At 46.8% G+C, this 21860-nt stretch overlaps 9 protein-coding genes across 15 annotated transcripts in view; 4 read left to right on the top strand and 5 right to left on the bottom strand.

Annotated features, from left to right (window-relative positions):
* LOC117142416 overlaps nt 1-2850 on the bottom strand; it is a 35027-nt gene extending 32177 nt beyond the window's left edge. Inside the window, exons 1-2 of the mRNA XM_033306369.1 lie at nt 2748-2850; nt 374-967 (exon numbers count right to left, since the gene is read on the bottom strand). Coding sequence (XP_033162260.1) covers nt 374-641 — 268 coding nt within the window. The 5' untranslated portion in view covers nt 642-967; nt 2748-2850. The remainder of the gene's footprint in view (nt 1-373; nt 968-2747) is intronic.
* Nucleotides 2851-3407: 557 nt separating this feature from the next.
* LOC117144973 (homeobox protein rough) lies at nt 3408-7681 on the top strand. The gene is made up of 3 exons (XM_033310438.1): nt 3408-4000; nt 6743-6977; nt 7335-7681. The coding sequence occupies exons 1-3, from the start codon at nt 3466-3468 to the stop codon at nt 7600-7602; spliced, it is 1038 nt and encodes a 345-aa protein (XP_033166329.1). The 5' UTR covers nt 3408-3465; the 3' UTR covers nt 7603-7681.
* Nucleotides 4077-7858, bottom strand: LOC117144977 (oxidoreductase-like domain-containing protein 1). Its single transcript, XM_033310444.1, has 3 exons — nt 7741-7858; nt 4744-5101; nt 4077-4473 (listed from the first exon to the last, which is right to left on the bottom strand). Exons 2-3 carry the CDS (start codon nt 4984-4986, stop codon nt 4213-4215), a joined length of 504 nt encoding a protein of 167 aa, XP_033166335.1. The 5' UTR covers nt 4987-5101; nt 7741-7858; the 3' UTR covers nt 4077-4212.
* A 53-nt stretch (nt 7859-7911) lies between these two features.
* On the bottom strand, nt 7912-8673 carry LOC117144976. Its single transcript, XM_033310443.1, has one exon. The coding sequence runs from the start codon at nt 8532-8534 to the stop codon at nt 7983-7985; it is 552 nt and encodes a 183-aa protein (XP_033166334.1). The 5' UTR covers nt 8535-8673; the 3' UTR covers nt 7912-7982.
* A 106-nt stretch (nt 8674-8779) lies between these two features.
* On the top strand, nt 8780-12353 carry LOC117144971 (ribonucleoprotein RB97D). 5 transcript variants are annotated; one of them, XM_033310434.1, is made up of 6 exons: nt 8780-8971; nt 9108-9337; nt 9410-9654; nt 9717-10439; nt 10494-10650; nt 10955-12353. In XM_033310434.1, exons 1-5 carry the CDS (start codon nt 8903-8905, stop codon nt 10643-10645), a joined length of 1419 nt encoding a protein of 472 aa, XP_033166325.1. In that variant the 5' UTR covers nt 8780-8902; the 3' UTR covers nt 10646-10650; nt 10955-12353. The 5 variants fall into 5 exon arrangements, with proteins under 5 accessions (XP_033166325.1, XP_033166324.1, XP_033166326.1 ...); XM_033310433.1 differs by having other exon boundaries at nt 10832-12353; XM_033310435.1 differs by having other exon boundaries at nt 10512-12353.
* Nucleotides 12354-12454: 101 nt separating this feature from the next.
* LOC117144975 (SPARC) lies at nt 12455-15259 on the top strand. 3 transcript variants are annotated; one of them, XM_033310440.1, is made up of 3 exons: nt 12455-12549; nt 14089-14292; nt 14354-15259. In XM_033310440.1, exons 2-3 carry the CDS (start codon nt 14131-14133, stop codon nt 15104-15106), a joined length of 915 nt encoding a protein of 304 aa, XP_033166331.1. In that variant the 5' UTR covers nt 12455-12549; nt 14089-14130; the 3' UTR covers nt 15107-15259. The 3 variants fall into 3 exon arrangements, with proteins under 3 accessions (XP_033166331.1, XP_033166332.1, XP_033166333.1); XM_033310441.1 differs by having other exon boundaries at nt 12457-12549; nt 14113-14292; XM_033310442.1 differs by having other exon boundaries at nt 12494-12549; nt 14099-14292.
* Nucleotides 15260-15528: 269 nt separating this feature from the next.
* On the bottom strand, nt 15529-17520 carry LOC117144978 (histone H2A.v). The gene is made up of 4 exons (XM_033310445.1): nt 17341-17520; nt 16959-17036; nt 16663-16776; nt 15529-16087 (listed from the first exon to the last, which is right to left on the bottom strand). The coding sequence occupies exons 1-4, from the start codon at nt 17341-17343 to the stop codon at nt 15857-15859; spliced, it is 426 nt and encodes a 141-aa protein (XP_033166336.1). The 5' UTR covers nt 17344-17520; the 3' UTR covers nt 15529-15856.
* A 783-nt stretch (nt 17521-18303) lies between these two features.
* On the top strand, nt 18304-20475 carry LOC117144970 (nucleosomal histone kinase 1). Its single transcript, XM_033310431.1, has 2 exons — nt 18304-18775; nt 18835-20475. The coding sequence occupies exons 1-2, from the start codon at nt 18542-18544 to the stop codon at nt 20410-20412; spliced, it is 1812 nt and encodes a 603-aa protein (XP_033166322.1). The 5' UTR covers nt 18304-18541; the 3' UTR covers nt 20413-20475.
* Nucleotides 20476-20536: 61 nt separating this feature from the next.
* On the bottom strand, nt 20537-21833 carry LOC117144974 (integrator complex subunit 12). The gene has a single exon (XM_033310439.1). The coding sequence runs from the start codon at nt 21620-21622 to the stop codon at nt 20630-20632; it is 993 nt and encodes a 330-aa protein (XP_033166330.1). The 5' UTR covers nt 21623-21833; the 3' UTR covers nt 20537-20629.
* Between the last annotated feature and the right edge of the window lie 27 nt (nt 21834-21860).

Below are 21860 nucleotides of genomic sequence, written 5' to 3'. Positions count from 1 at the left end.
GGGGACACAAAAGGGTCCCAGGAAGAGTTGTGCGATAAGGTTAGATAAGCGCCGGCACATATGAATGTATATGAATGCTTATATACCTGAAGCGGCGGCCAAGTGAACACTTCCTTCTTTCCGCGTTGGAGCACACACGCTTTATTCGGGGCTCTTTTTGGGTCTGATAAGACGAGCATGAATGAAGTTTGTGTTCGTATAATTCTGGGAATAACTAAGATGTTGGCTCCACTAAATCCATTAGAAGGACAGATGGAAACATAGAGAAACTAAGTTGAAAACACCCATAAATAAAAAGAACTTAAAAAGGAACAGTGTTTCTTATAATATTAATCTTTTAAATAGTATTTTTTAAGTATAATTTAAAACCCACCTGAATTTTGCAGCATGCCGGGCAGCACCACCGACGACTCCGACTTGAAGCCTCCACTGAGGCCGCTGCTGCTGCTGGTGGGCTTCTCCTGGCCCATGTCCAGGGTGGTGGAACCGTCCAGATCGACGAGTGTGTTGCCATTGAAGAGTCCCGCGTTGCGGTACTCCTTCGCGAAGGGCGTGGCAGCCTGTGCCGCCCCCACGACTAGCACTTGGACGAGCCAGAAGATGGCAGATGGGCCGCTTTGGGCCACTTCCACCGACCGCATTTCACTCGGGCACTCACTTCACATAGACGAAAGCCAGTCGATGGGAATTATATTTATTATTGTGACGAAGCGTGACACTTTCAATTAACACCGCTCAGCGGCTGCCGCCGAATGCGAAAAAAATGTGTTACTTTTGATCATTAAATTAGTTGGAGTCGGCCGACTTGACTTTGATGGGGCACCGTAAATTCAATTTGCGCTCGACGTTTGCTCTCGTTTCGCACTTGTTACTCTTTTCCACCGCCAATTAGGCAAATGATGTGTGTCGGCAATTAGTGAAACGATCGTCCGTCCAAGTCACTAAAGTGTGTCAGACGTTTTTGGCACTGCAAAGATAAGGGAGCATAAACAGTGGGATTAGTACGGTGCGAGTCAGAAGTTCGCATATGCGTGCCAATCTTTAGCACTTTGGAGTGGCGGCAATAGGGAAAGGCTATAAAACTGATTTGGAATGGCTTGGCAAGTATTTATAGCGTTCCCAATGGAGCAAGCGATTCCAATTTCCAAGCGAGTTTTTTTTTATCAAGTTCAAGGGAAATGTAAATAAATAAAAATAAACACAAAATCTTAATAAATGTAAAAGTATACAAATCTTAGAATGCTTGTAAATAAAATATGAAACAGATCCTAAGATATTTGAATCCAAAACATTTCCTATCTCAAGGCAACCAGTGTCCGTTGGCTTAACATCCATGTGCATTCGTCACTATTATGTTTACTACCACTTGCATTACTATTCTACACTCGCATTTCTAACGGTAACCGGACAACACACATTGCCAACAGCTGTTAGTCGTTGTTGTTGCGCTGTTAATTGGTAAGTACGCGACATTTCTATCAATCAAACATAAAAGTCCGCGTTCATTTCCATAACAATTTTCCCGTAATATGCTGCGCATGCGCAGGATAATGAAAACGAGCCCACGAGAAATCCCGCGGCGGGAATTAGGGAATCAAAAGAAATCCCACAATAAACCCCTCGCGAATGCCTCCGCCCACGCCTCTGCATGTACGAGCGGGACGGCCAGAGGCAGGAAGTTGCTGTGTGCGAGCGAGAGCGCAGCATGCACCCTTAGCGCCGCTCATAAATGTCAATGGGAATGAAAAGGCTGATGTTATTGTTTTTTCCCCGTTGTTTTTGGATGGAAAACAGAATGAACAACATGTGGGTTTCGCTTTATTAAACATCGCCTGAAGGAGGAAATGCCGAAGAGGCTCTACACACGACAAAAAATAAAAAGACATTCTAAAGATGCAAAACACTACACTTAAATATTTTCAAATTTATTTTATGGTCTTTGCAAATTTTAGTTCTCTTTCAGCACAAATTTATGTATAAATTTAAAGTCACTGTTTGTAATTATTAAATGTGAATGTTTAGCAATTGTTTAAAATCGAGTTTGATCACTTTTGAAGTCCATGTTCATGTCTGAATTTCATTTTTCTGTGCAACCAGAAGGTATTTATAAATTGAGCTCAAAAAAAAAAACGCACGAAAAATGTTCAAAAAATTTGCATATGTCAGTGTAACAAAAACCGAAATTGATGGATGGAAAAAAGTCGGCGACTGAAAATCACACACTCGCGGGCTTAAGCCAAATAAGCTCTAAACGAAACGAAACGAAACGAGTTTTAACAAAATATTTTTGCATTGCTCAAACGCAGCTCAAAGCCGTCAGAGAAACAAACACAAATGCACGCCGGGGCCAAATAAAAGCCATTCAATTAATATCCGGACCGAAAACAACAAACAAAAGTCGCTGCAATTTCTGTCTCTGTTTTTATTTGTTTTGCACTGCTCTCATTTTGCGTGGTTGGAGCGAATGGGGGGGAATCGGGTAAACAAAATCGAAATTGGCTAAAATCGAAGGGATGTAACTTTTTTCTTATTTTCGTCACCACTTGTTGGTCTTTGTTTATTGTTATTATTCTTTATTGGCACTTTCGGTGGCTGAGACAGCTGCGCGAACTAACGGTACATGCGAATCGGTTGCGCAGCGCAGACGGATTGGCAACATAACCGTAATCGTTTGTTTTCGTTTTCGTTCTATCGATCACTATCACTTCATCGATACTTCTTTCCCAAAACAACACACGTTTACGCACCGAAGTTTTGGGAACACATTATCCATGCTGATATAATCCACGAACTCGACTCGACTCGATTCGATTCGATTTGATTCGATCCCTCGCGCGCGCTATGTAAAATTACAGATAGTGGCGCGTTTCGGTTGCTTATATAGACTTTTTGCCATTTAGAGGGACCGTTTGTGGTAGTTTGAAAAATGCATGAAGAAGCAAATGCTGTTTGCCCATCTCTAGGGATCTCGCTCATAAGGTGGCTGTCCTAGCTAAGCGCTTGTATGGTAAGAAACTTGGCTAAGCCAGGGACTGCACACACACTCTGCTTGTATGAACACTTGAGTACTGCTTGCTTAATATTGGGCGGAGCTTATTTAGGCACACTGCTTGCCACCCTTAAGTGAAACTTTGGCCGGAAGTAAAATTAGGGGTTAATTGTACGGCACCTCAGCCAATCAAAACGGGTTTCAGGCCACACTTCAGGTGTTTGGTGGGAAGGGTGTCCTTTTTTTATTATTATTATTAGTAAGCAGCATTTTAGGCGCCCCCGCTGCTGCTGTTAATTTTTTGATGTGCCGCGTAATTTGCTTTGTTTTTTTTTCACCCAGTTCCTCTGCCGACGTCGACGTCAGGATAAGCGTCGCTTGACCAGCGGAAGTAGAATTATTTGTGGCACTTCAGTCGCTCGCCGATTACCCAAGTGATTAGTTTGGACAGCTAACGCGGCACATCCTCGAACGAAATGCAACGCCACAAAGCTGAGATTGGCTCACCCGACGGCTCGCCGGCCATCAAAAGGAGCGACAGCATAGATCCCATATCGAACACTACGATTCTATCCGTGCCGCAGCGTCCCTCGTCGCCGCGACAGTTTTTCGAACGTCTGTACGGGCATTTGGAAACGCGCTCCTCGGAAAATGGGGAAATCGACGTCGGAACACACGCCCACAAGCCGCCGCCCTGTGACACGCCCTATCACAGTGATGGAGGTAGTGTCTCCTCGCCGGACATTTCCATCAGCGATGAGCGCACCTCGCTCGCCGCATATCCCGCCTACGATTTCTACGGCCACGCCAAGGACTATCCCCAGCATCCCAGCCAGCAGCACCAGCATCATCATCACCATCATCCGCCGCAGCTGGTGCACCAGAAGCTCAGCTACGTGAGCCCGCCGCCAGCTATTGCCGCCGGTGGAACAGCAAATCCTGGCCTGCCGCACGCATTCCCAACCGGATTTCCGAGTGACCCGCACTTTAGCGCCGGCTTTTCCGCATTTCGTGAGTACTTACATTTAAAACGAATGATTTTTAACAATGTGTAGAATATTTGCAACTTTAGAAATACCAAAATAACTCCTCCAGAATCTTAACTCTTACATGTTTATTGTGAGGTTTCTTAGTTCTTACACACTAAGTACAAGAGTAAATTTGAGCTACTACGAATTTGGTCCTAACTAGATATTTAGATAGTGGGTAAGCGGGGATTTGTACTACGGCGAGGGCGAGGATGTCTTTGGCTTTCCCTGCTTCGCTGCTTTCTCCGCCGCCGCCTTCTCCTCCCGCTGCTTCGCCATCTGGCGCAGCTCCAGGCTGAGGAACATCTTCAGGTTCGGGTCGGTGATCTTGCTCAGCACAATCTCTCGCGCCTCCTCGTCGTTGTCGCCCAGCAGCTTGGCCAGCGTCTGTGCATAGTCCAGCCAAACGCAGTTGGCGCAGCCCGACATGCAGCAGGTGGTGGGCTCGGGAGGTATCTGCAAAGGGAAAAACAAGTTATATTTTGGACAATACAATGATTCTTCCAAGAAGTTTCTTTCCTTTCAAGATGGAAAGTTAATTCACGAGTGTGAAAACATTTCAGATCCTTGAATAGTTCATCTCAGTAACTTGAGACGTTCACTAAACTGCACTAAGTTGTGTATTAACATACTAGATCGATGATCCTTTCTGTGCAACGAACTACAGTCTTACCAACTGATATTTAACCTATGATAGCAGTGATAATTACTAGCTTACAACATTACCTCTATGTTTCTGAGCCGCTTCCTTCCCTTGGTGGTTTTATCTTTGGCTTTGGTGGTGTCATTGCCCGTCCTTGTGCTATTGGGAGGACAGCCACTTGCTGCCTCCTGGGCGGCCGCATCCTTGCTGCTGGCGTCATCCTGGGAACTGCTGCCCGACAATTGGCGGGCCAGGGAGGCCCAACGCTCGGCGCCGCGTCGCAGGAGCAAGCATCGCGGACAGCTGAAGCCCAGGGGAGCCAACATTTCCGCCCGATCCCCGAAAGAGTTCGAAAGTTACGATTGAAAAGGCCCAGAGGAAGTGATGAGCATTTCACACGCCTGCGCAGGTGCAGCCCAGATGAACTTGGTTCCGCAGGAACTGCAAAAAGTCGGATACGCAAAAAACTGATTAATCGCCAGTGCTGCAATATTGAATATCCCCACATCTCCGCAGCGAGCGCGCTGGCCAGGATTATGTAAAATCAGTTGGGAAAAAAGAAACAAAACGAAGGTGGGGCAATGCCACACAATGAGCTGCTGACTCCCAAATGCAAAGAAATTAGCCAAGGAAAAAATAACCGAATGCCAAGAAAAAATTAAAACGCATTGAGCCGTGAAAGTTTTCGTTTACTTGCGGCTTTTTCGTTTGCTCCTGATGCGGTGGCCACTGGCCAGGTGCGGAGATGAGGTGGGGATATTGAAACATGGAAATGCGTCGGCTAATGAAAATGATCGCAGGTTAAGGGTGAATGGGTTACCCATTCGTAAGCAAGAAATCAAAGTTAAAGGCATATCGATATGGGGTAAATAGATGCAACTTTGAAAAGTATTCTACATTTGCAAGCACTTTTTAGATTCAGAATAGTTGGTGTATTAAGTACTAAAAAAGCTGGGTTGTTACTATAAGTACTTAGTCTTTATATTATTAAGATACAACGTCTTTTCTCAACCAACTTATAAGCCAAACTTTTGTCAATCTCAAAAAATAACAAGTGCCTGAAAAAATTGGCATTGTAATTGAGCTCGGCAGGAAACCTAAAAAAGCAAACACAAACAGCAAGCGAGGAGGGTTAAGCGAGGAAGACTCATTTTTAGCCACAACAAACCGTCCGAAAGGACACTTGGCTATCGAATTTCACACGTGATTTAAAAAAACCTTCGGCAAGGATCAGGGAAGAGCTTAAGCCCCGCCAGAGCCATCCGGACTATGGGTAATCAAGCAAAAGCTAGAGATTACAACGCCCACAAAGCAACCCCTTCCCGGGGAAACCAACCCCCCGCCCACGACCGACGAGCAACTTGTCAGCTTCGCCTTGTTACATCAATTAGACTCTAAACCGCACCACTCACAATGGAGTGGGTGGTTGTGGTGGGTGTTGCTCGGTGGCAGGTGCTCGGTGTTGCAGGATGAAGTGGGGCATAATGTGCGCTTGGTTGAGCTTCATCGTCGGCGACACTGCGAATGCACACAATCAAACGACAGAATGGAAAACTCGAAAGAGCGGATGATGCCGAGAATTCCGACGAGGATGATGATGGTGATGCTGATGATGATGGCCAGCCAGCTGTTGGCATTGTTAAAACTTTCCCGGATCAGCATAGATTGCCGAAATGAAAAGCGAGCTATAAAAAACATAGAGAACAGAAACTACGTGGTAAATGCACTTCTAATGTGCACCACAAACGCGACCGACGAATCCTGGCAGGTGGGCGGGGGGAGGGGTTGAAAAGGAAGGACGACGGACCACGGATCGGAGTGGTTAATTATTTGTTTAACTGACACAGCAACACGCAACCACATTCGAAAACGTTTAGTCCCGCTCATAACTTAATGGTTTGTTAATGTAAGATTAATTTCGCTCTAACATCTCCATTGTGTTGGCCATAAATGGAAGTGGGGGTGGGCTGTGAAAAAATGATGCTATCCGACGGATGTCGTTATTGCTACACACTGATATACATAACTAATAGTTATATTATACAAATTGATTGTAAGGATATCAATGTATCTGACTTTCAGTGGCTCGCAGGCGTCGCAAGGAGGGAAGACAACGCCGCCAGAGGACCACTTTCAGCACGGAGCAGACGCTTCGCCTGGAGGTGGAGTTCCATCGGAACGAGTACATCTCCAGGAGTCGTCGCTTCGAGCTGGCCGAAACGCTGCGCCTGACCGAGACGCAAATCAAGATCTGGTTCCAGAATCGCAGGGCCAAGGACAAGCGCATTGAAAAGGCTCAAATCGATCAGCACTACAGGTGGGTTTCCCTTAAAACAAATTTGAATCTTTTTGTGCTTCATATGTATGAAGATATCATGGATTTTGATTGAGTTAGCTAACTTTGAATGAACATAAATTAAAGGTTGATGAATAGCTCGTGAAGAGGATTTAACTGGGTATTTATACCTGCATTTTCGAAACGGAAGTAATTTAGGGAAATGTCACTAGTTTAATTGATGGCCAACATAAAATTAACACGAAATTAATTTTACGACATTTATGCGCACACAGACCCAATTAGACGATATCTTTTTTTCCATATTTTTTTGCCGGAGGGGGTGGCTTGTGTCCCGTCTCGAAATTATTTTGTACTTTGATGTAATCAATTTTTCAGAAACTTTGTCGTGGCCAATGGTTTTATGAGCTCTATAATGGGTCAGGCCGCCACGACCATGCCCCCCGGAGGCGTCACTGGGGGCGTGGCGGTGGGCGTGGGCCTAAACTACTATGCCGCGGCAGCGACGGCGGCAGCGCTGCCCAAGGATAACACGCAGGATGCCAATTTCATCGACATCGATGACCAGTTCCAGCGCCAGCAACAACAACAACCACAACAGCAGCAGCGACGTCGAGAAACAACAACGCCTATTAACATTTGCTAATACTTACTAATTAATTACATTTATTTGAGCTTTAAACTGTTTAGATTAAGATTGAATAAAAGCCATTGTGAAAACATAACTGCCTGCAGGAAATTGCACTATTCGATGGAATCACTCACTTCTTGCCAACGGACTTACGTGTGTTATGGACTCAGCATTTTGCACTTAATTTGTTTATATAAGAGAGGTTTTTTGAGGAAACCCAGGAAATTTATTAAAAACCAAACAGCAAAACTAACAAACAATAATGCAGCCCTGGTGTTCAGCCAGCTGTTTCTGCTGCTAATACCATGGCGAAAACTATCGATAGATGGTGACAGAGATGGTAACAGTGTTATTTCAAATTGAATTTATGACAATATCCAAAATGCAACAAAGTATTATCCCCCAGTAGTTCCCGCCAGATAAATGGCCATGGCTTCATGATTTAGATGTACAAACTGGCGCCTTTTCGGAATCGGTTGCACATTTGGTAGACGCGTTCCATTCACGGCATTCAAACTCAGATTCGAGCTGGGATCGTCATCGGAGAAAAGTGTATCGTCGGAAGAATTGGACTCCACCAACTGGCTTCTTGCTCCGTGAGCAGCCGCCGCCGGCGCTGCGCTGGTGGTTGATCCTTGCTCCTCCGAGGATTCCGTTGTGGACACACTAGCCGCGGACTCATGAGTATTCTCACTGCTGCTCCTCGAGAGAATAGCACTGGCTGCCTGTCTATTTGCCAGGTGTCTCTTCGCATTGTTGTTCTTCAGCCGGTAGAGCCGGACCAGTTGCGTGTAGCACGAGAGGCACAGTGGCTGCGACCGCAGCTCAGAGTTTATCATCTGGCCAAACTTCAGCAGGTGCGGATTCCTGATTACGCGATACGGGGACCTCAGCGTGTGATTTCCCAGGCCGCACAAGCGGTGCTCCTCATGGGGCGAATCCGACATCAGAACTTAAGTTGAATACTCAATTGAAGGCATAAAGAGACTAGTATGTGTTGGTGGTTTTGGCTTTGCTTCTGAAAAACTTTATTACAATTTGACAGCTATCGCATTTCCAATTCGTGCGTGTATTTATTATTACGATAGTAAGGAAACTGGCACTTTAGAAAAAGTTCGTTTTATTCAAATTTTAAGAAATTTCAAGAATACCCCTAACCAACTTATCGATAACAAACAGAGAGCGTAGGTGTATCGAGTCAATGATTCGCTTACTGACAGCACAATTTTCACGTCGCTTCGAACGTTCAACGAGCAATCTGGTTTTTCGTTCCTTAATTTCGGTTAAATTTAGTGATAATTAATTTGCTAACACGATGGTGAAGGATGAGCTCCAATCGGACGAGTCCACCGATGTGATTTTGGTTGCAGATCGCGAGGAAGATGTAAGTACATACGCATACATTTCTGTGCATGTATGCGGTTTGGCAAGTGACGCACCCATATTCGTTTCCCTTCACACATACCACCCAAATATGCCAACCCACTTGGCTAACCCACTTTCCACCTCTGCACCGGTAGGACATATGCGAGCTGGAGCACTTGCGTAAGCTCTTCATCGGCGGGCTGGCCCCGTACACCACCGAAGAGAACTTGAAGGTGTTCTATGGCCAGTGGGGCAGGGTGGTCGATGTTGTGGTGATGCGCGATGCTGCCACCAAGAGATCTCGCGGCTTCGGCTTCATCACCTACACAAAGTCCCTCATGGTTGACAGGGCCCAGGAGAACCGTCCGCACATCATCGACGGCAAGTAAGTATAGTCTGGGTGGGGGGTCATATCGTACATAAAATGGATCTATACCATGTGGCCTTTCGCTTCCAGAACTGTGGAAGCCAAGCGTGCTCTGCCCCGTCCCGAACGCGAATCGCGTGAGACCAATATTTCCGTGAAGAAGCTGTTCGTAGGCGGTCTTAAGGATAACCACGATGAGGAATGCCTGCGTGAATACTTCCTCCAATTCGGGAATGTGGTCTCCGTTAAATTGCTTACTGACAAAACCACTGGCAAGCGTCGCGGCTTCGCCTTCGTCGAGTTCGACGACTACGATGCAGTGGATAAGGCTATCCGTAAGCATAGAAGCTAAAATGCTAAATATTAGATATTAAATATCAACCTTCATCCTCTTTAGTTAAAAAGCAACATGCAATTAAGTACGTTCACGTGGACGTCAAGAAGTCCATTTATAACTTGGAGAAGAAGGACAAACAGCAGCCAGGTGGTATGGCCAACGCCATGAAGCCATCGCTCAATCAGCAGCAGCAACAGCAGGGTGGGGGACAGCAGCCACCGAATGGCAATATGCCCCCACCTAATTTTCGACCGCCAGTGCCGCCACAACAGGCCATGGGCCCCTATCAACAACAGCCACCACCGGCACCGATGTCCGCTCCACCACCAAACTTCAACTACTGGGGACCACCTCCGCCGGCTATGCCGCCCTACTACCAGCAGCCACCGCCGCAGCAGATGAACGGCTGGGGTCCCTATCCGCCGCCGCAACAAAATGGCTGGAATGCACCACCACCCCCACCACCGGGTGCCCAGCAGTGGCACGCCAACCAGTGGGGTTGTCCTCCACCAGTGCAACAGATGCCGCCGGTTGGAGCAGTGCCACCACCCATGGGTCACAATGGACCACCGCCGCCGGCTCCAGGTAACTGGAACATGCCGCCCCCAGTGCCGGGTGCAGCTCCTCCATCCCACCAGCAGCAGTCTCAGCAACAGCAGCCAACACCACAACCAAATTTCGGCTCTGGCTATCAGCAAAACTACGGAGGCGGACCATCCAAGCATAACAATATGAATGCAAACCGCATGAATCCTTACTCGACAGGTCCGCCCAACAGCTACCGTAGGTATAATCCATTATTAAAGACCTGTAATTTTGAACAGCTACTAATTGTAGACACTCCTCAACCACCAGCATATCCTGGCTACAACGCTGGGCCACTGCCGCCTAATGGGAGCGTTCCGCCGTCAACTGGGGCCAAGGCTGTGGGCGTATCCAATGGCTCCGTGGCCACTGGAGGCAGTGCCAACAGCAAGTATCGCCGCTAGATTGGGTGAGTAGCCGTACCCGCAATTAGTCGTTTCTTTTGAATGTGGCCTATGCCTAAGAGCTACCTCAAATACGTCTTGCCACCAATATACCCATATACGCATATACTACTCGCCATTGATGCACTACGTCTGAAGTACATGTTTATTTGTAATTACTAATGTCTAAAATTCTCTTTGATTTAGATGCTCTTTGGGCGGCTAAAGCTCAAGAATCAAGACACTCTTTAGTAAGCTCGTTCATAAGCTAGGCCACACTCGCTTAGAGTTACTAAGCAGGAAACTTAACGCATTGTCTCTCTATCATAGGACAACTAACTACGATTTTACTCTACACTTAAGCTATACCATTGATTACCCTACGATTGACCTAAGCTATGGCAGACTATATATAACTATTTTATACAACGTATTGCGAGGAGCGAGCTCTTCTCCAGTTCGAATTACTCTAGACATAATTATGAAACTCTGAATCGTAGAACATGCCCAAATACGATATAAAATTACAAAAAGCTCTCTATTCAAATCTTATCCTCTCTCTGTAAAACAAGGTGAAGGATTGTGCAATTTTGGAGGAAGGAGGAACAATTGCCAATCATGATCAATTAATTAGACATAAATCACGGAGCTGTAGCCTGAGCTTATTGGCCCAAAACAAGTAGTTTAATCGTAGATGCCTATGTATTACCTAAACCATTCAAATAAGAAGATACGTCCAAACAAAAAAAAACACAAGAAACAAGAATATAAGAATGCGAAGCGAACCGAAGCCGAATCCCGACTCAAATCAAATCATACGCAGGGCTGACTGGCGTGGCCTTAACTATCAATGTACACAAGAGATGATATCAAAACAAATGTCAATTTTTACAAGAAGCAAGAATCGGACACTTATATAATGTATTGATGTTAAAGGTTTCTTATCTCGTCTCACACGATGTTAATTTATCCACTACATATATCTCTTCTTATTTGTATACCATGGCATATACCCAAAAAAAAAAAAGTGCTAAGAAAATGTATATGCTTTCGGATTAACTAGACTTACGATTTATTCTCGACTCTCTCCTATATTTAAGCTGTAGTGCACGCCAAGGGCTTTGAATTGATCTTTATATATAATGCAGCACTGATATAAGAGAGGTCTAGTCCACAATTTGCAAGATTCGTTATGCTGCATTATCGAGATACAATTTATCACTTAACCGAACTCTATGAAAACCCATACGCATATTTATTTTAAATAAATACCAATTTAAAAACAACACTATGTATTTGTTTTAGCTGCCTTTATGTAAGTCTCTTTCTCTTTAGCGATAGCATAAACTATATTTAGTTAACAAACCAATTTCGCTCTAATTTTAAACATACTCTACTCTACAAACTAAGCCATTAAACGCTTGAGACAAAGTTAATTCGTAAGGTAAGTTAGTAACGGATCTCATCTAGGATATACTAAAGTTTTTATAAGTGCTCTTAAGTTTCTACCTTATGTGTAGCATGTTATCGAATCTTTATTACGCTTTTCTAAGCAAACAAACTATTTCTTTTCCAACAAAAAAAACACCCCGGAGCAACGCTGGAGTGGCCTGTTTCAAAAGACCAGAGCTCAAGATTTCCATAACCTATGAGGTATGTAGAAGAGGACTCCATTTATTTTATGTGTTCACAAGCAAGAGACCAATAAAAAAGAGCTGCCGAAATCGAAGCAATCAGTGTTTTTATTCCAAGCGAACATGTTGGGAGCCAACACGTTGGAGGCGACCTCAAAACCATGGGCAATGCTCCATGCTCCACTTTGGCGATCCGTAATCATTCCGAAGCTTTTCCACAGGCAAACAGTCGCCTGCCATCCGCCAACGCGATTAGACATTTGAAGGGAAACACTTTTCATTAAACGCACAGTGAGTACTCTCGCCCAGTGAAACAAAGGATTGAGTGTCGTAATCGGATTGGCAAAACAAGTGTGTGACAGATACAGATACTTTGCTTGTTCCTCAAATTTCTGCAAGCTCAGCTCTGGCTCGAGTTGCTCAAGTTCAATGTTCCTTGCTCATTGGCAAATAGTCAATCAATTATTTCAATTTAATTTTCGATGAAATTGGCCAGTTAATTGGTCAGAACTGAGAGTTCCTAAGAGAGTTTACTAGGAGCAAACGTTAGTCTAGTGATTTGCAAGGTCAACTGCGAACTGCACTTCCGCCAATTCAAGTAGATTGTATCTGCGTTCGGTCCAATTTCACTCGCAATTCACAAACATTGCATTTTGGACACTGCATCACGTCATTGTTTCTAGTTTCGTCGGCATAATTAAACAAACACATGTGCAGTATATTGGATATATACATATATATATGTGTGCAACATGTGGAATGCACTGCGGCAGCATCCCACTCTCGGATATTCCTGGAAGCCCCATTCCGCGAGATCGCGTATACATTTCTTAATTGCCAGATACATAGCTGCGCATTTGACTTGATGTTCAGCGGCACAAAAGCGACGATTAAGCACATCTTGCTTGCGCTACCCAAAACGGAAGCGACCGATCCTGATAAGCGGCGGTGGGGCCAAGTCGGGCTGGCTCCTGATAAGCCAACTGTGTCGTTGGGCAACCAATGATGTGCCATATGCCATATAGCACATGTACTAAGTTTCAGCATAGAACTAGGGCGACGTCTTGAAATGATTACGAAAATTCGGCTTGAGTTTGGCCTGTGTGTGTTTAGCAATAGGAGGGTCAGCTGTAATCAGGTATATTCGCATCAATAGGAGCATCTGCATATATAGATGATTTCATAAACGATTTGATCTGCTGAACATGTGTTCAACATGCGCCAAATTCTCAAATATCCAAACATATTTCAAATTTGCGGTTGCAAAAGCGAGAAAACTACATATTTGCAGCAAGCAAAGGAAATGAAAGGAAAACATTGAAAATTCTGAGATTTTATCCATCACCTGGTTTCCCTTCTATTGCCATCGTTCTATTTTAAAAACTCCACATCTGCAGTAGTCATCTTCCGCCATCAATGAGTTGGCTTTGTTGATCCACAAGATCTTCGGATCCATAAATAAAATTGCCCATAAAAGGAAATGCATCTGTATCTGCGCGCCACATTCGCGTTGACCTTTTGAACCCTGCAAGATTTTTGCGGCTTCTTCAATTGTTTTCAATGAGCAAAAAGACGCCGCACGGTATGTGGATGTAAAACCCACCCCGTAAGTTGGTCGTTACAAGATCGCCAGTGGAGTACAGTAACGACGCAGCACGCGGTACAGTCGCAAACCAATCCTTGAAACGGAAATTGGGCCATGGCCACAGCTAATCTCAAAGTAATTTGGGTTTTCCCAATCGCAATGACTTGATAATGTACTTTATTTATAAAGCGACTTTTGTTAGTTGCCAAATAAAGTCTAAATATAATATATTTTTAAATATAAAGTTTTATATAGTTGAGATCCTGTAGTTGAGATCGCCATTCGAGATGCGCTCAATTTGGCTGCTGCTCGGCTTGGGCCTGCTGGCTGTGAGCCACGTCCAGGCCTCCGTGGAGTTTGACCAGGATCTGCTGGATGACGACCTCGACCTGTCCGACATCGATGAGAACGAGGAGGAGTTCCTGCGCCTGCTGGAGGAGAAGAACAGGGCATGTGGCCGCAAGCCAAACCACAATTACAATTAATACGCTAACTGAATTCCATTCGCAGATCAATGACATTGAGCGCGAGAACGAGATAGCCTCCAGGCTGGCCGAAGTGCAGCACAATCTACTCAATCCCGTCGTCGAGGTGGATCCGTGCGAGACGATGAGCTGCGGAGCCGGCCGCATCTGCCAGATGCAGGAGGAGAAGCCCAAGTGCGTGTGCATCCCAGATTGCCCCGAGGAGGTGGACACCCGCCGCCTGGTCTGCACCAATACCAACGAGACCTGGCCGTCGGACTGCTCCGTGTACCAGCAGCGCTGCTGGTGCGACAGCGGAGAGCCCGGCTGCACCAATCCGGACAACGCGCACATGCATATCGACTACTACGGCGCTTGCCACGAGCCCAGAAGCTGCGAGGGCGAGGACCTGAAAGACTTCCCCAGGCGTATGCGCGACTGGCTGTTCAACGTGATGCGCGACCTGGCCGAGCGCGACGAGCTGACCGAGCACTACATGCAGATGGAGCTGGAGGCGGAGACCAATAACTCGCGTCGCTGGTCGAACGCCGCCGTGTGGAAGTGGTGCGACCTGGACGGCGACACCGATCGCTCCGTCTCGCGCCACGAGCTCTTCCCCATCCGTGCTCCGCTGGTCAGTCTCGAGCACTGCATCGCACCCTTCCTCGAGTCCTGCGACTCCAACAAGGACCATCGCATCACCCTGGTGGAGTGGGGCGCCTGCCTGGAGCTGGATCCCGAGGACCTTAAGGAGCGTTGCGACGACGTCCAGCGGGCTCAGCCCCATCTTCTGGGCTAGGCCACAGCTCATTTTCCATATCCACTAGGTAGTTGCTACTTGCTTCCTTAATCCTAAAAAATGTCTACTTTAGCAAGTTATTGTGTAAATGCTCGCTGTTCAATGAAATATATTACAACTTCTTTGAAATAATACGCATTTTAAAAACCGTCAGTCTATTCATTATTATCTTTCGGATAAAAGCTACAGTTGTGATATTTCGCTCTGGGCACTTACTCGTTTATTAGGTTTACAAATACAGTGTGTTTGAGCTGCTAAATGCCCTGATTAAAACTGAACTTTAAGCGATACTACTGCACTTTTCTCACAATTATGAGAAACTTGTACTTCTTACAGCTGGAATTAATTACCATCTAGTTGCAATTCTATACATTCATCGACACAAGCGCAACATCTCGTCTTGTTTTTTGGAAATAACAGGATTGGCGTTTTTATTATAGTTTTTATTAAATTTATTCGTGTAATTACTTTGCTCTAAATTAAGTTTTGTTTTTGTTTCATACTCAACCTCGCCAAGGATGCGTGCGGGTAAATACGTTTTGTGTGTTTGTATTTTTTGTTTGTATGTTGTATGCTTGTGAGTGTTGGAGAGATGCTAGAATTACATAATTATGCATTACGTTGTGTTTAAGAAATATATGCTGGCGCACAGAAATGATTACAACTCGTCGGTGTGTTAGCTTGTCTCTGCTGAAATCTGAATTAAACATTAGTGTTGCATGTTCCGAAGGCGTCCGATTGCCGACAGGCTTAGTAGGCCTGCGACAGGATAACGTTGCCCTTCCGCTGCGGATCCTGCACCGTTTCCTCCTTCTTGCCGATCAGGGACTTGTGTATGTGCGGAATGACACCGCCACCAGCGATGGTTGCCTTGATCAGGCTGTCCAGCTCCTCGTCTCCGCGAATGGCGAGCTGTAAGTGGCGCGGAGTGATACGTTTCACTTTCAAGTCCTTCGATGCGTTGCCTGCCAACTCCAGGACCTAAAATGATTGGGAAAACCAAAGAAATTAATCGAATATTTCAATTAAGGAAATAATTATTACCAAAACAAACATTGAAATAGCAAAGTAAACATAAAATCCATTGAGTTCTCTTTCAAATACATTTTCAAAAATGTTACAACAAACGTAAGTTACATTAAAAAAAACTCAACGGTAAACGTTTATCCGGAAAATGGCGGGAAAAGTGTGGCTGCCTAATGGAGCAAAAACTCTATAAAACGGTATAATTCTTAGAAAATTAATAGCGGTATACATCAAATCAAAACTACAGTTATTTAGATTCAGACAACTGATAATGCGCGCCTCAAGCATTTCATGAATTAGGTGTACATTTTCATCATTTTCATTCCACACAAAATGTCAATAAGAAACTGTGTTTTTCAATTGGAACGCAAATAACTGCAAATAACTGTACACAAATAGGAAAAGTGGAGGGAATGCAACTGTAAGAATTTCTGAATGTAGATGATTTCTCTTGAATATTTATGTTTACATTGAAAATGTCAACAGGGAAGTGCCGCGAGAAAAGCGGGAAAACTCGGCGGCACACTTACCTCGGCGGTCAGGTATTCCAATATGGCAGCGGAGTACACGGCTGCAGTGGCTCCGACGCGTCCGTGTGACGTAGTGCGGCTCTTGAGATGGCGATGGATGCGACCCACGGGGAACTGTGTGGGGCGGAAGAGGCGGGTAACTGGTTAATTGGCTTGACCGGCTGGCTTGTTTATGTTTTTGTCAACCCCAACCAACCAACGAAGGCGGGCACCCTGTTGGTGTGGTGGAATATGCTCGCTGGCGAGGTGGGTACCGAAAAGGCGCCAAAAACCGAGGTACAGATTGTAAAACTCACCTGAAGACCCGCGCGCGCGGAACGCGATACCGCCTTCGCCTTAGCCTTGCCAGAGTCCTTGCCTGCTTTACCGCCAGCCTGCGAATAGACACAGCACAATGCATTTCTTAGAACAACAAATTAAAGCGAGTGTGGCACAAGTCGCAGAGGAAAACACAAAATGGAGGCACCGCTGCCAAAGTGAGGTTACGGCCGATGGCCAACAGCAGCACAATAACAAATGCCCGCCGATTTTGATGCTGCTTGTTGTTGCGATCTACGTGGTGTCCACTTTGCGTGCACTGTGTTGTCCGCGTCTCCGCATCAATATTTAATTCGCGAGGGGCACGCGCAGTGCGAAAAGCGAGCTGCGCTGCCGCTCAAAAATGCACCGCAAAATTACCATTTCTGTTCAATCGATTTTTCTGCTGCCTGCTAACTGCGCTTGCTTGCGAATGTGGCTCTGGGCACTCTGTGATTCTAACGGCCGCGATGGGAATGCTTATTTTGTTGCAACACGAAACCGGAGCGTGCGAGTTGTTTCTACGGAATTCGGTTTCGACTACTTGAAATTTTTTCGGGAAAAAGACGCCGTCAGCGGACGCCAGGGTGGAACGGATCTTATCGATGGTTGCCCTATCGATATGCGCTCACCTCTAGATGGTAGCTTCCTATTTTGGCCGCACACTGACAAATGGCGCCGTTTTTCATAGCTGTCTATCAAAAAATATCCTAAAAACATAATCATTCAGACTCTCGCCTATGTTATCCATAAATTCTTCCTTGGCCTTTTGCACTTTGAGGGGTACAGCCAGTAGTTTCTGCGTGACCCACGGCAACTCCACGCCCAGCCACTCGATAAGATTGTAACCGAGTCTCTCCAGATCAGCTCGCCTGGTTGGCACGCCCAGATGAGCATCCCTGGATGTGTACTCTATGGTGCCATTATGCATCTTCTTGGGGTCCGGCTTGAAGTCACCGGTGACGAAGTGTGAGGCCAGGCCAAAATCCACCAGATACGCCTGCGCAGCGCCGCCTTTTCCCAGGCCCAGCAGTATGTTGGCCGCCTTAAGATCGGCATGAACGTAGCCGTTGCTGTGCATGTACTGATAGACGTCCAGCATCTGAATGGCCAGTCGGTAGACAGTGCCCTCGGGCAGTCGCTTGCCGTTCTGCTTCAGAAACTTGGTCAGATCGCTGCCGTAGCGCGGCATGACTATAAATCGATGCTTTTCACCATTGACCTCCACGGAACCATTGGATGTTTGGCCTATCGATATGCGCTCACCCCTAGATGGTAGCTTCCTACTTTGGCCGCACATTGACAAGTGGCGCCGTTTTTCATAGCAGTCTATCAAAAAATATCCTAAAAACATAATCATTTTTTTTTTTACGTTTCAATGACTCAGCAACAGCCCTGGAAATAAGTTGTTTCTTACAAGTAGTCCTGCTGTGGTACATTTTTTTTTAAGCTGTCACTTACTTGACAGCCCTGGAGGACGCTACTACCCGCGCCGATTGGCAACCCTGAAAGCCCGGCATTTCGAGTAGAATTTGCGAATAATTGTACTTGGCCGCTGTTTAACAACGATCTTGACCAGAGGATGCCGCGTGTAGCCAAGCCGAAAGCCGCCGCTCCGGCCAAGAAGGCGGTGCCGGCCAAGAAGGCCAAAAGCAAGCTGTACAAGATGCCGGAGAAGGTGAAGGAGGGCACAGTTTTCACCGATTTGGCCAAGGGGCAGTGGCGCATTGGGCCCTCGATCGGAGTTGGAGGATTCGGAGAGATCTACGCCGCTTGCAAAGTGGGTGAGAAGAACTACGATGCTGTGGTTAAATGCGTGAGTGCCGCTCGTTTGGTTTTTTTTTTTGAGATTTGCCATTAAAATCGTGTATTTAGGAGCCACATGGCAATGGTCCTCTGTTCGTGGAGATGCACTTCTATCTGCGCAACGCCAAGCTGGAGGACATCAAACAGTTCATGCAGAAGAACGGCCTCAAGTCGCTGGGCATGCCCTACATACTGGCCAATGGTTCCGTGGACGTCAATGGTGAAAAGCATCGATTTATAGTCATGCCGCGCTACGGCAGCGATCTGACCAAGTTTCTGGAGCAGAACGGCAAGCGACTGCCCGAGGGCACTGTCTACAGACTGGCCATTCAGATGCTGGACGTCTTTCAGTACATGCACAGCAACGGCTACGTTCATGCCGATCTTAAGGCGGCCAACATACTGCTGGGCCTGGGAAAAGGCGGCGCTGCGCAGGCGTATCTGGTGGATTTTGGCCTGGCCTCACACTTCGTCACCGGTGACTTCAAGCCGGACCCCAAGAAGATGCATAATGGCACCATAGAATACACATCCAGGGATGCTCATCTGGGCGTGCCAACCAGGCGAGCTGATCTGGAGATACTCGGTTACAATCTTATCGAGTGGCTGGGCGCGGAGTTGCCGTGGGTCACGCAGAAACTACTGGATGTACCCCTGAAAGTCCAAAAGGCCAAGGAAGCATTTATGGATAACATAGGCGAGAGTCTGAAGTCGCTGTTTCCGAAGGGAGTGCCTCCGCCAATTGGGGATTTCATGAAGTATGTCTCAAAACTAACGCACAAACAGGAACCGGACTACGACAAGTGCCGCAGTTGGTTCTCAAGTGCGCTCAAACAGCTGAAAGTTCCAAACAGCGGAGATCTCGACTTCAAGCTGAAGGCACAGACCAGCAGCAACAATAACCTAAGTCCGCCCGGCACGAGCAAGGCAGCAACAGCCAGGAAAGCCAGGAAAATTGATTCGCCAGTCTTGAACTCATCACTGGACGAGGAAATCTCCGCCAGCGAAGAGGATGAGGAGGAGGACAAGTCATATCGGAAGAAGACAGCCAAAAAGGTCACCCCATCAGCACGAAACGCCAAGGTATCGCCCTTGAAGCGAGTCGCTCCTGCTCCTGCCGCAGAAAGTTCACCACCCGGCCGGAAGCGCGTAAAGACTGAACCCAAGTCAACTCCCAAGGAGAGAGCTACGCCCAAGACCAGTCCCAAGCCAAAGGGCACACCGAAGGCCAGCCCAAAGCCACAAACACCCACTGCAGCTCGACTAAGGACTCCCAATGCCAAGATCAATTTCAGCCCGTCTATTTCGCTGCGTGGACGTCCCGGTGGCAAAACCGTGATCAACGATGACCTCACTCCACAGCCGCGTTCCAAGAAGACCTATGAGTTCAACTTCGAGCTCGACGTTAGCATGGATGCCAACGTAATTGTGAACGTCAAACGCAAAAAGAAAGAGGAACAGGATAAGGCGACAGCGGTTGATTCACGTACACCCTCATCTCGCAGCGCGTTGGCGTCCAGTTCGAATGAGCAGGGCTCGCCAGTGACCCGAGTTAACCTGCGCAAGGTAAACGGCCATGGCGACTCCTCCACACCCGGCCGTAGTCCGCGGACACCAGCCGTCACTGTGCGGAAATACCAGGGATAGGAGTGTTTTCTGTATTTTTACGTTTATAACTTCTTTAATAAAAACTTGAAATATTTTCCTACATTTACCTACGTATAATCCTGGATTGCATGCAGTTGGCTGAATTCGGCAGTACGTACACACATATTTATAAAAATCATTTATTTAAAATGAGTTATTAAACGTTCAGAATCTTATGCGGAGTGAAATTTTATACTTAATTATTAGAGATGCTAAATTACTGCTTGGATCTGCGCTTGCTGCTGCTGCTGCTGCCGCTCTCGTGATGCTTGGAGGAACTGCTCTTGGAGCTGGACTTGGTGCTGGAGCTGCTGCGTCGCGATGAGGTTCCACTGCTGCTGTGCTTCTCCATTCCGCCGATGGCGCTAAGTGAAGACGCCGCTGTGGATTTAGAGGATCGTTCTTCCTTGTGCGATTTGGACGACGACGAAGAGGAGGACTTGTGGCCATGCTTGCTACTGCTACTGCTGCTGGCATTCGTGGAGCTGCTGGGCTCGGGCCGGTAGAAGGGCGACGAGGAGTTGGAAGAGTTCGATGAGCGCGACGACGCGACCGACGATTTGGCTTTGCTGGTCAACGGCATGGGCTCGTCGGCTATGAAGACAGTTGGCGTTACGGTCGCTGCAGAGGATGTTGTCCTCCCGCTGCTCGTTGGCTTGTTGCAGCACGTGTCGCACTGCCAGTTCTGCTCCTGGTCATCGGCCGCCTCCTCCTTGGTTATGGGCGGCTTGTGGCACTCCTGATGGTACATGGCACCGCACTTGGAGCACTCAATCAGCCGATTGGTGGCCGTGAAAACCATCTCGCCGCACACGCAGCAATTGAGGTCGCCAAAGTCGCCGGTGTCACCGGTGTTAACTATTCCCACGGCGCTCAGACCGTCATCCGAATCCGCAATGGTGTCCACCGAATCGGAGGGCTCCTTGTCCGGTGAGTTGGTCAAATTGATGATCTCGTCCGCATTGATAGGCTGCTGCGGGGGCGTGGCCGCCCGCCCGACAAAGTTCGCCTCATCCTCCAGCATCCGTGGCGTCATGTTGTTGGTCAAACTTTTCTCCGGACCAAAACGAGCCTTCAAAGCCTCGTCCAAAAGCAGACGCAGTTCGGCCGCCGAGGTGGGATTACTCGAGTGCAGCAACTTGATGGCCTTCTTCAGCACGGGATCTACTTCTTGGGCAGCTGCAGCAGCGGCGGCTATATTTGCGGCCATCTTAATACCGGGTAAATATAGTAAATAACAATATAAATGCAGTTTTATGCCCGCGCAACAGCTGTTTGCATGGTTTCAGCCATTCACTTGGCAACGTGAAAAGGTTTTAGGCGGGAAAAAGAAATTGTATGTTATTAGCCATAACACGATGAAAAGAAAGTTATAGATCATTTCAAGTAATCTGAATAAAGCATTGATAACAACAAAGTTAGTATGTATGTAACACTATTAACAGTAA

This window comes from Drosophila mauritiana, chromosome 3R (genome assembly GCF_004382145.1).
Source record: "Drosophila mauritiana strain mau12 chromosome 3R, ASM438214v1, whole genome shotgun sequence".
In the NCBI taxonomy this organism is placed as follows: Eukaryota; Metazoa; Arthropoda; class Insecta; order Diptera; family Drosophilidae; genus Drosophila; species Drosophila mauritiana.
This window is presented reverse-complemented; position numbering and strand designations above follow the sequence as displayed.

What these genes read in the sequence shown, in the direction of transcription:
- LOC117144974 (XM_033310439.1), bottom strand. Translation starts at nt 21,622, where the DNA reads ATGGCCGCAAATATAGCCGCCGCTGCTGCAGCTGCCCAAGAAGTAGAT.
- LOC117144973 (XM_033310438.1), top strand. Translation starts at nt 3,466, where the DNA reads ATGCAACGCCACAAAGCTGAGATTGGCTCACCCGACGGCTCGCCGGCC. An exon ending in CGCCGGCTTTTCCGCATTTC is followed by an intron (nt 4,001 to 6,742) that starts GTGAGTACTTAC and finishes TCTGACTTTCAG; the next exon opens with TGGCTCGCAGGCGTCGCAAG. An exon ending in CAAATCGATCAGCACTACAG is followed by an intron (nt 6,978 to 7,334) that starts GTGGGTTTCCCT and finishes TCAATTTTTCAG; the next exon opens with AAACTTTGTCGTGGCCAATG.
- LOC117144975 (XM_033310440.1), top strand. Translation starts at nt 14,131, where the DNA reads ATGCGCTCAATTTGGCTGCTGCTCGGCTTGGGCCTGCTGGCTGTGAGC. An exon ending in TGCTGGAGGAGAAGAACAGG is followed by an intron (nt 14,293 to 14,353) that starts GCATGTGGCCGC and finishes TTCCATTCGCAG; the next exon opens with ATCAATGACATTGAGCGCGA.
- LOC117144977 (XM_033310444.1), bottom strand. Translation starts at nt 4,986, where the DNA reads ATGTTGGCTCCCCTGGGCTTCAGCTGTCCGCGATGCTTGCTCCTGCGA. An exon ending in AGCGGCTCAGAAACATAGAG is followed by an intron (nt 4,474 to 4,743) that starts GTAATGTTGTAA and finishes TTCCCTTTGCAG; the next exon opens with ATACCTCCCGAGCCCACCAC.
- LOC117144978 (XM_033310445.1), bottom strand. An exon ending in CCGCGCGCGCGGGTCTTCAG is followed by an intron (nt 16,777 to 16,958) that starts GTGAGTTTTACA and finishes CGCCCCACACAG; the next exon opens with TTCCCCGTGGGTCGCATCCA. An exon ending in TGGAATACCTGACCGCCGAG is followed by an intron (nt 16,088 to 16,662) that starts GTAAGTGTGCCG and finishes CAATCATTTTAG; the next exon opens with GTCCTGGAGTTGGCAGGCAA.
- LOC117144971 (XM_033310434.1), top strand. Translation starts at nt 8,903, where the DNA reads ATGGTGAAGGATGAGCTCCAATCGGACGAGTCCACCGATGTGATTTTG. An exon ending in CCGCACATCATCGACGGCAA is followed by an intron (nt 9,338 to 9,409) that starts GTAAGTATAGTC and finishes TTTCGCTTCCAG; the next exon opens with AACTGTGGAAGCCAAGCGTG. An exon ending in TGCAGTGGATAAGGCTATCC is followed by an intron (nt 9,655 to 9,716) that starts GTAAGCATAGAA and finishes CATCCTCTTTAG; the next exon opens with TTAAAAAGCAACATGCAATT.
- LOC117144976 (XM_033310443.1), bottom strand. Translation starts at nt 8,534, where the DNA reads ATGTCGGATTCGCCCCATGAGGAGCACCGCTTGTGCGGCCTGGGAAAT.
- LOC117144970 (XM_033310431.1), top strand. Translation starts at nt 18,542, where the DNA reads ATGCCGCGTGTAGCCAAGCCGAAAGCCGCCGCTCCGGCCAAGAAGGCG. An exon ending in ACGATGCTGTGGTTAAATGC is followed by an intron (nt 18,776 to 18,834) that starts GTGAGTGCCGCT and finishes TCGTGTATTTAG; the next exon opens with GAGCCACATGGCAATGGTCC.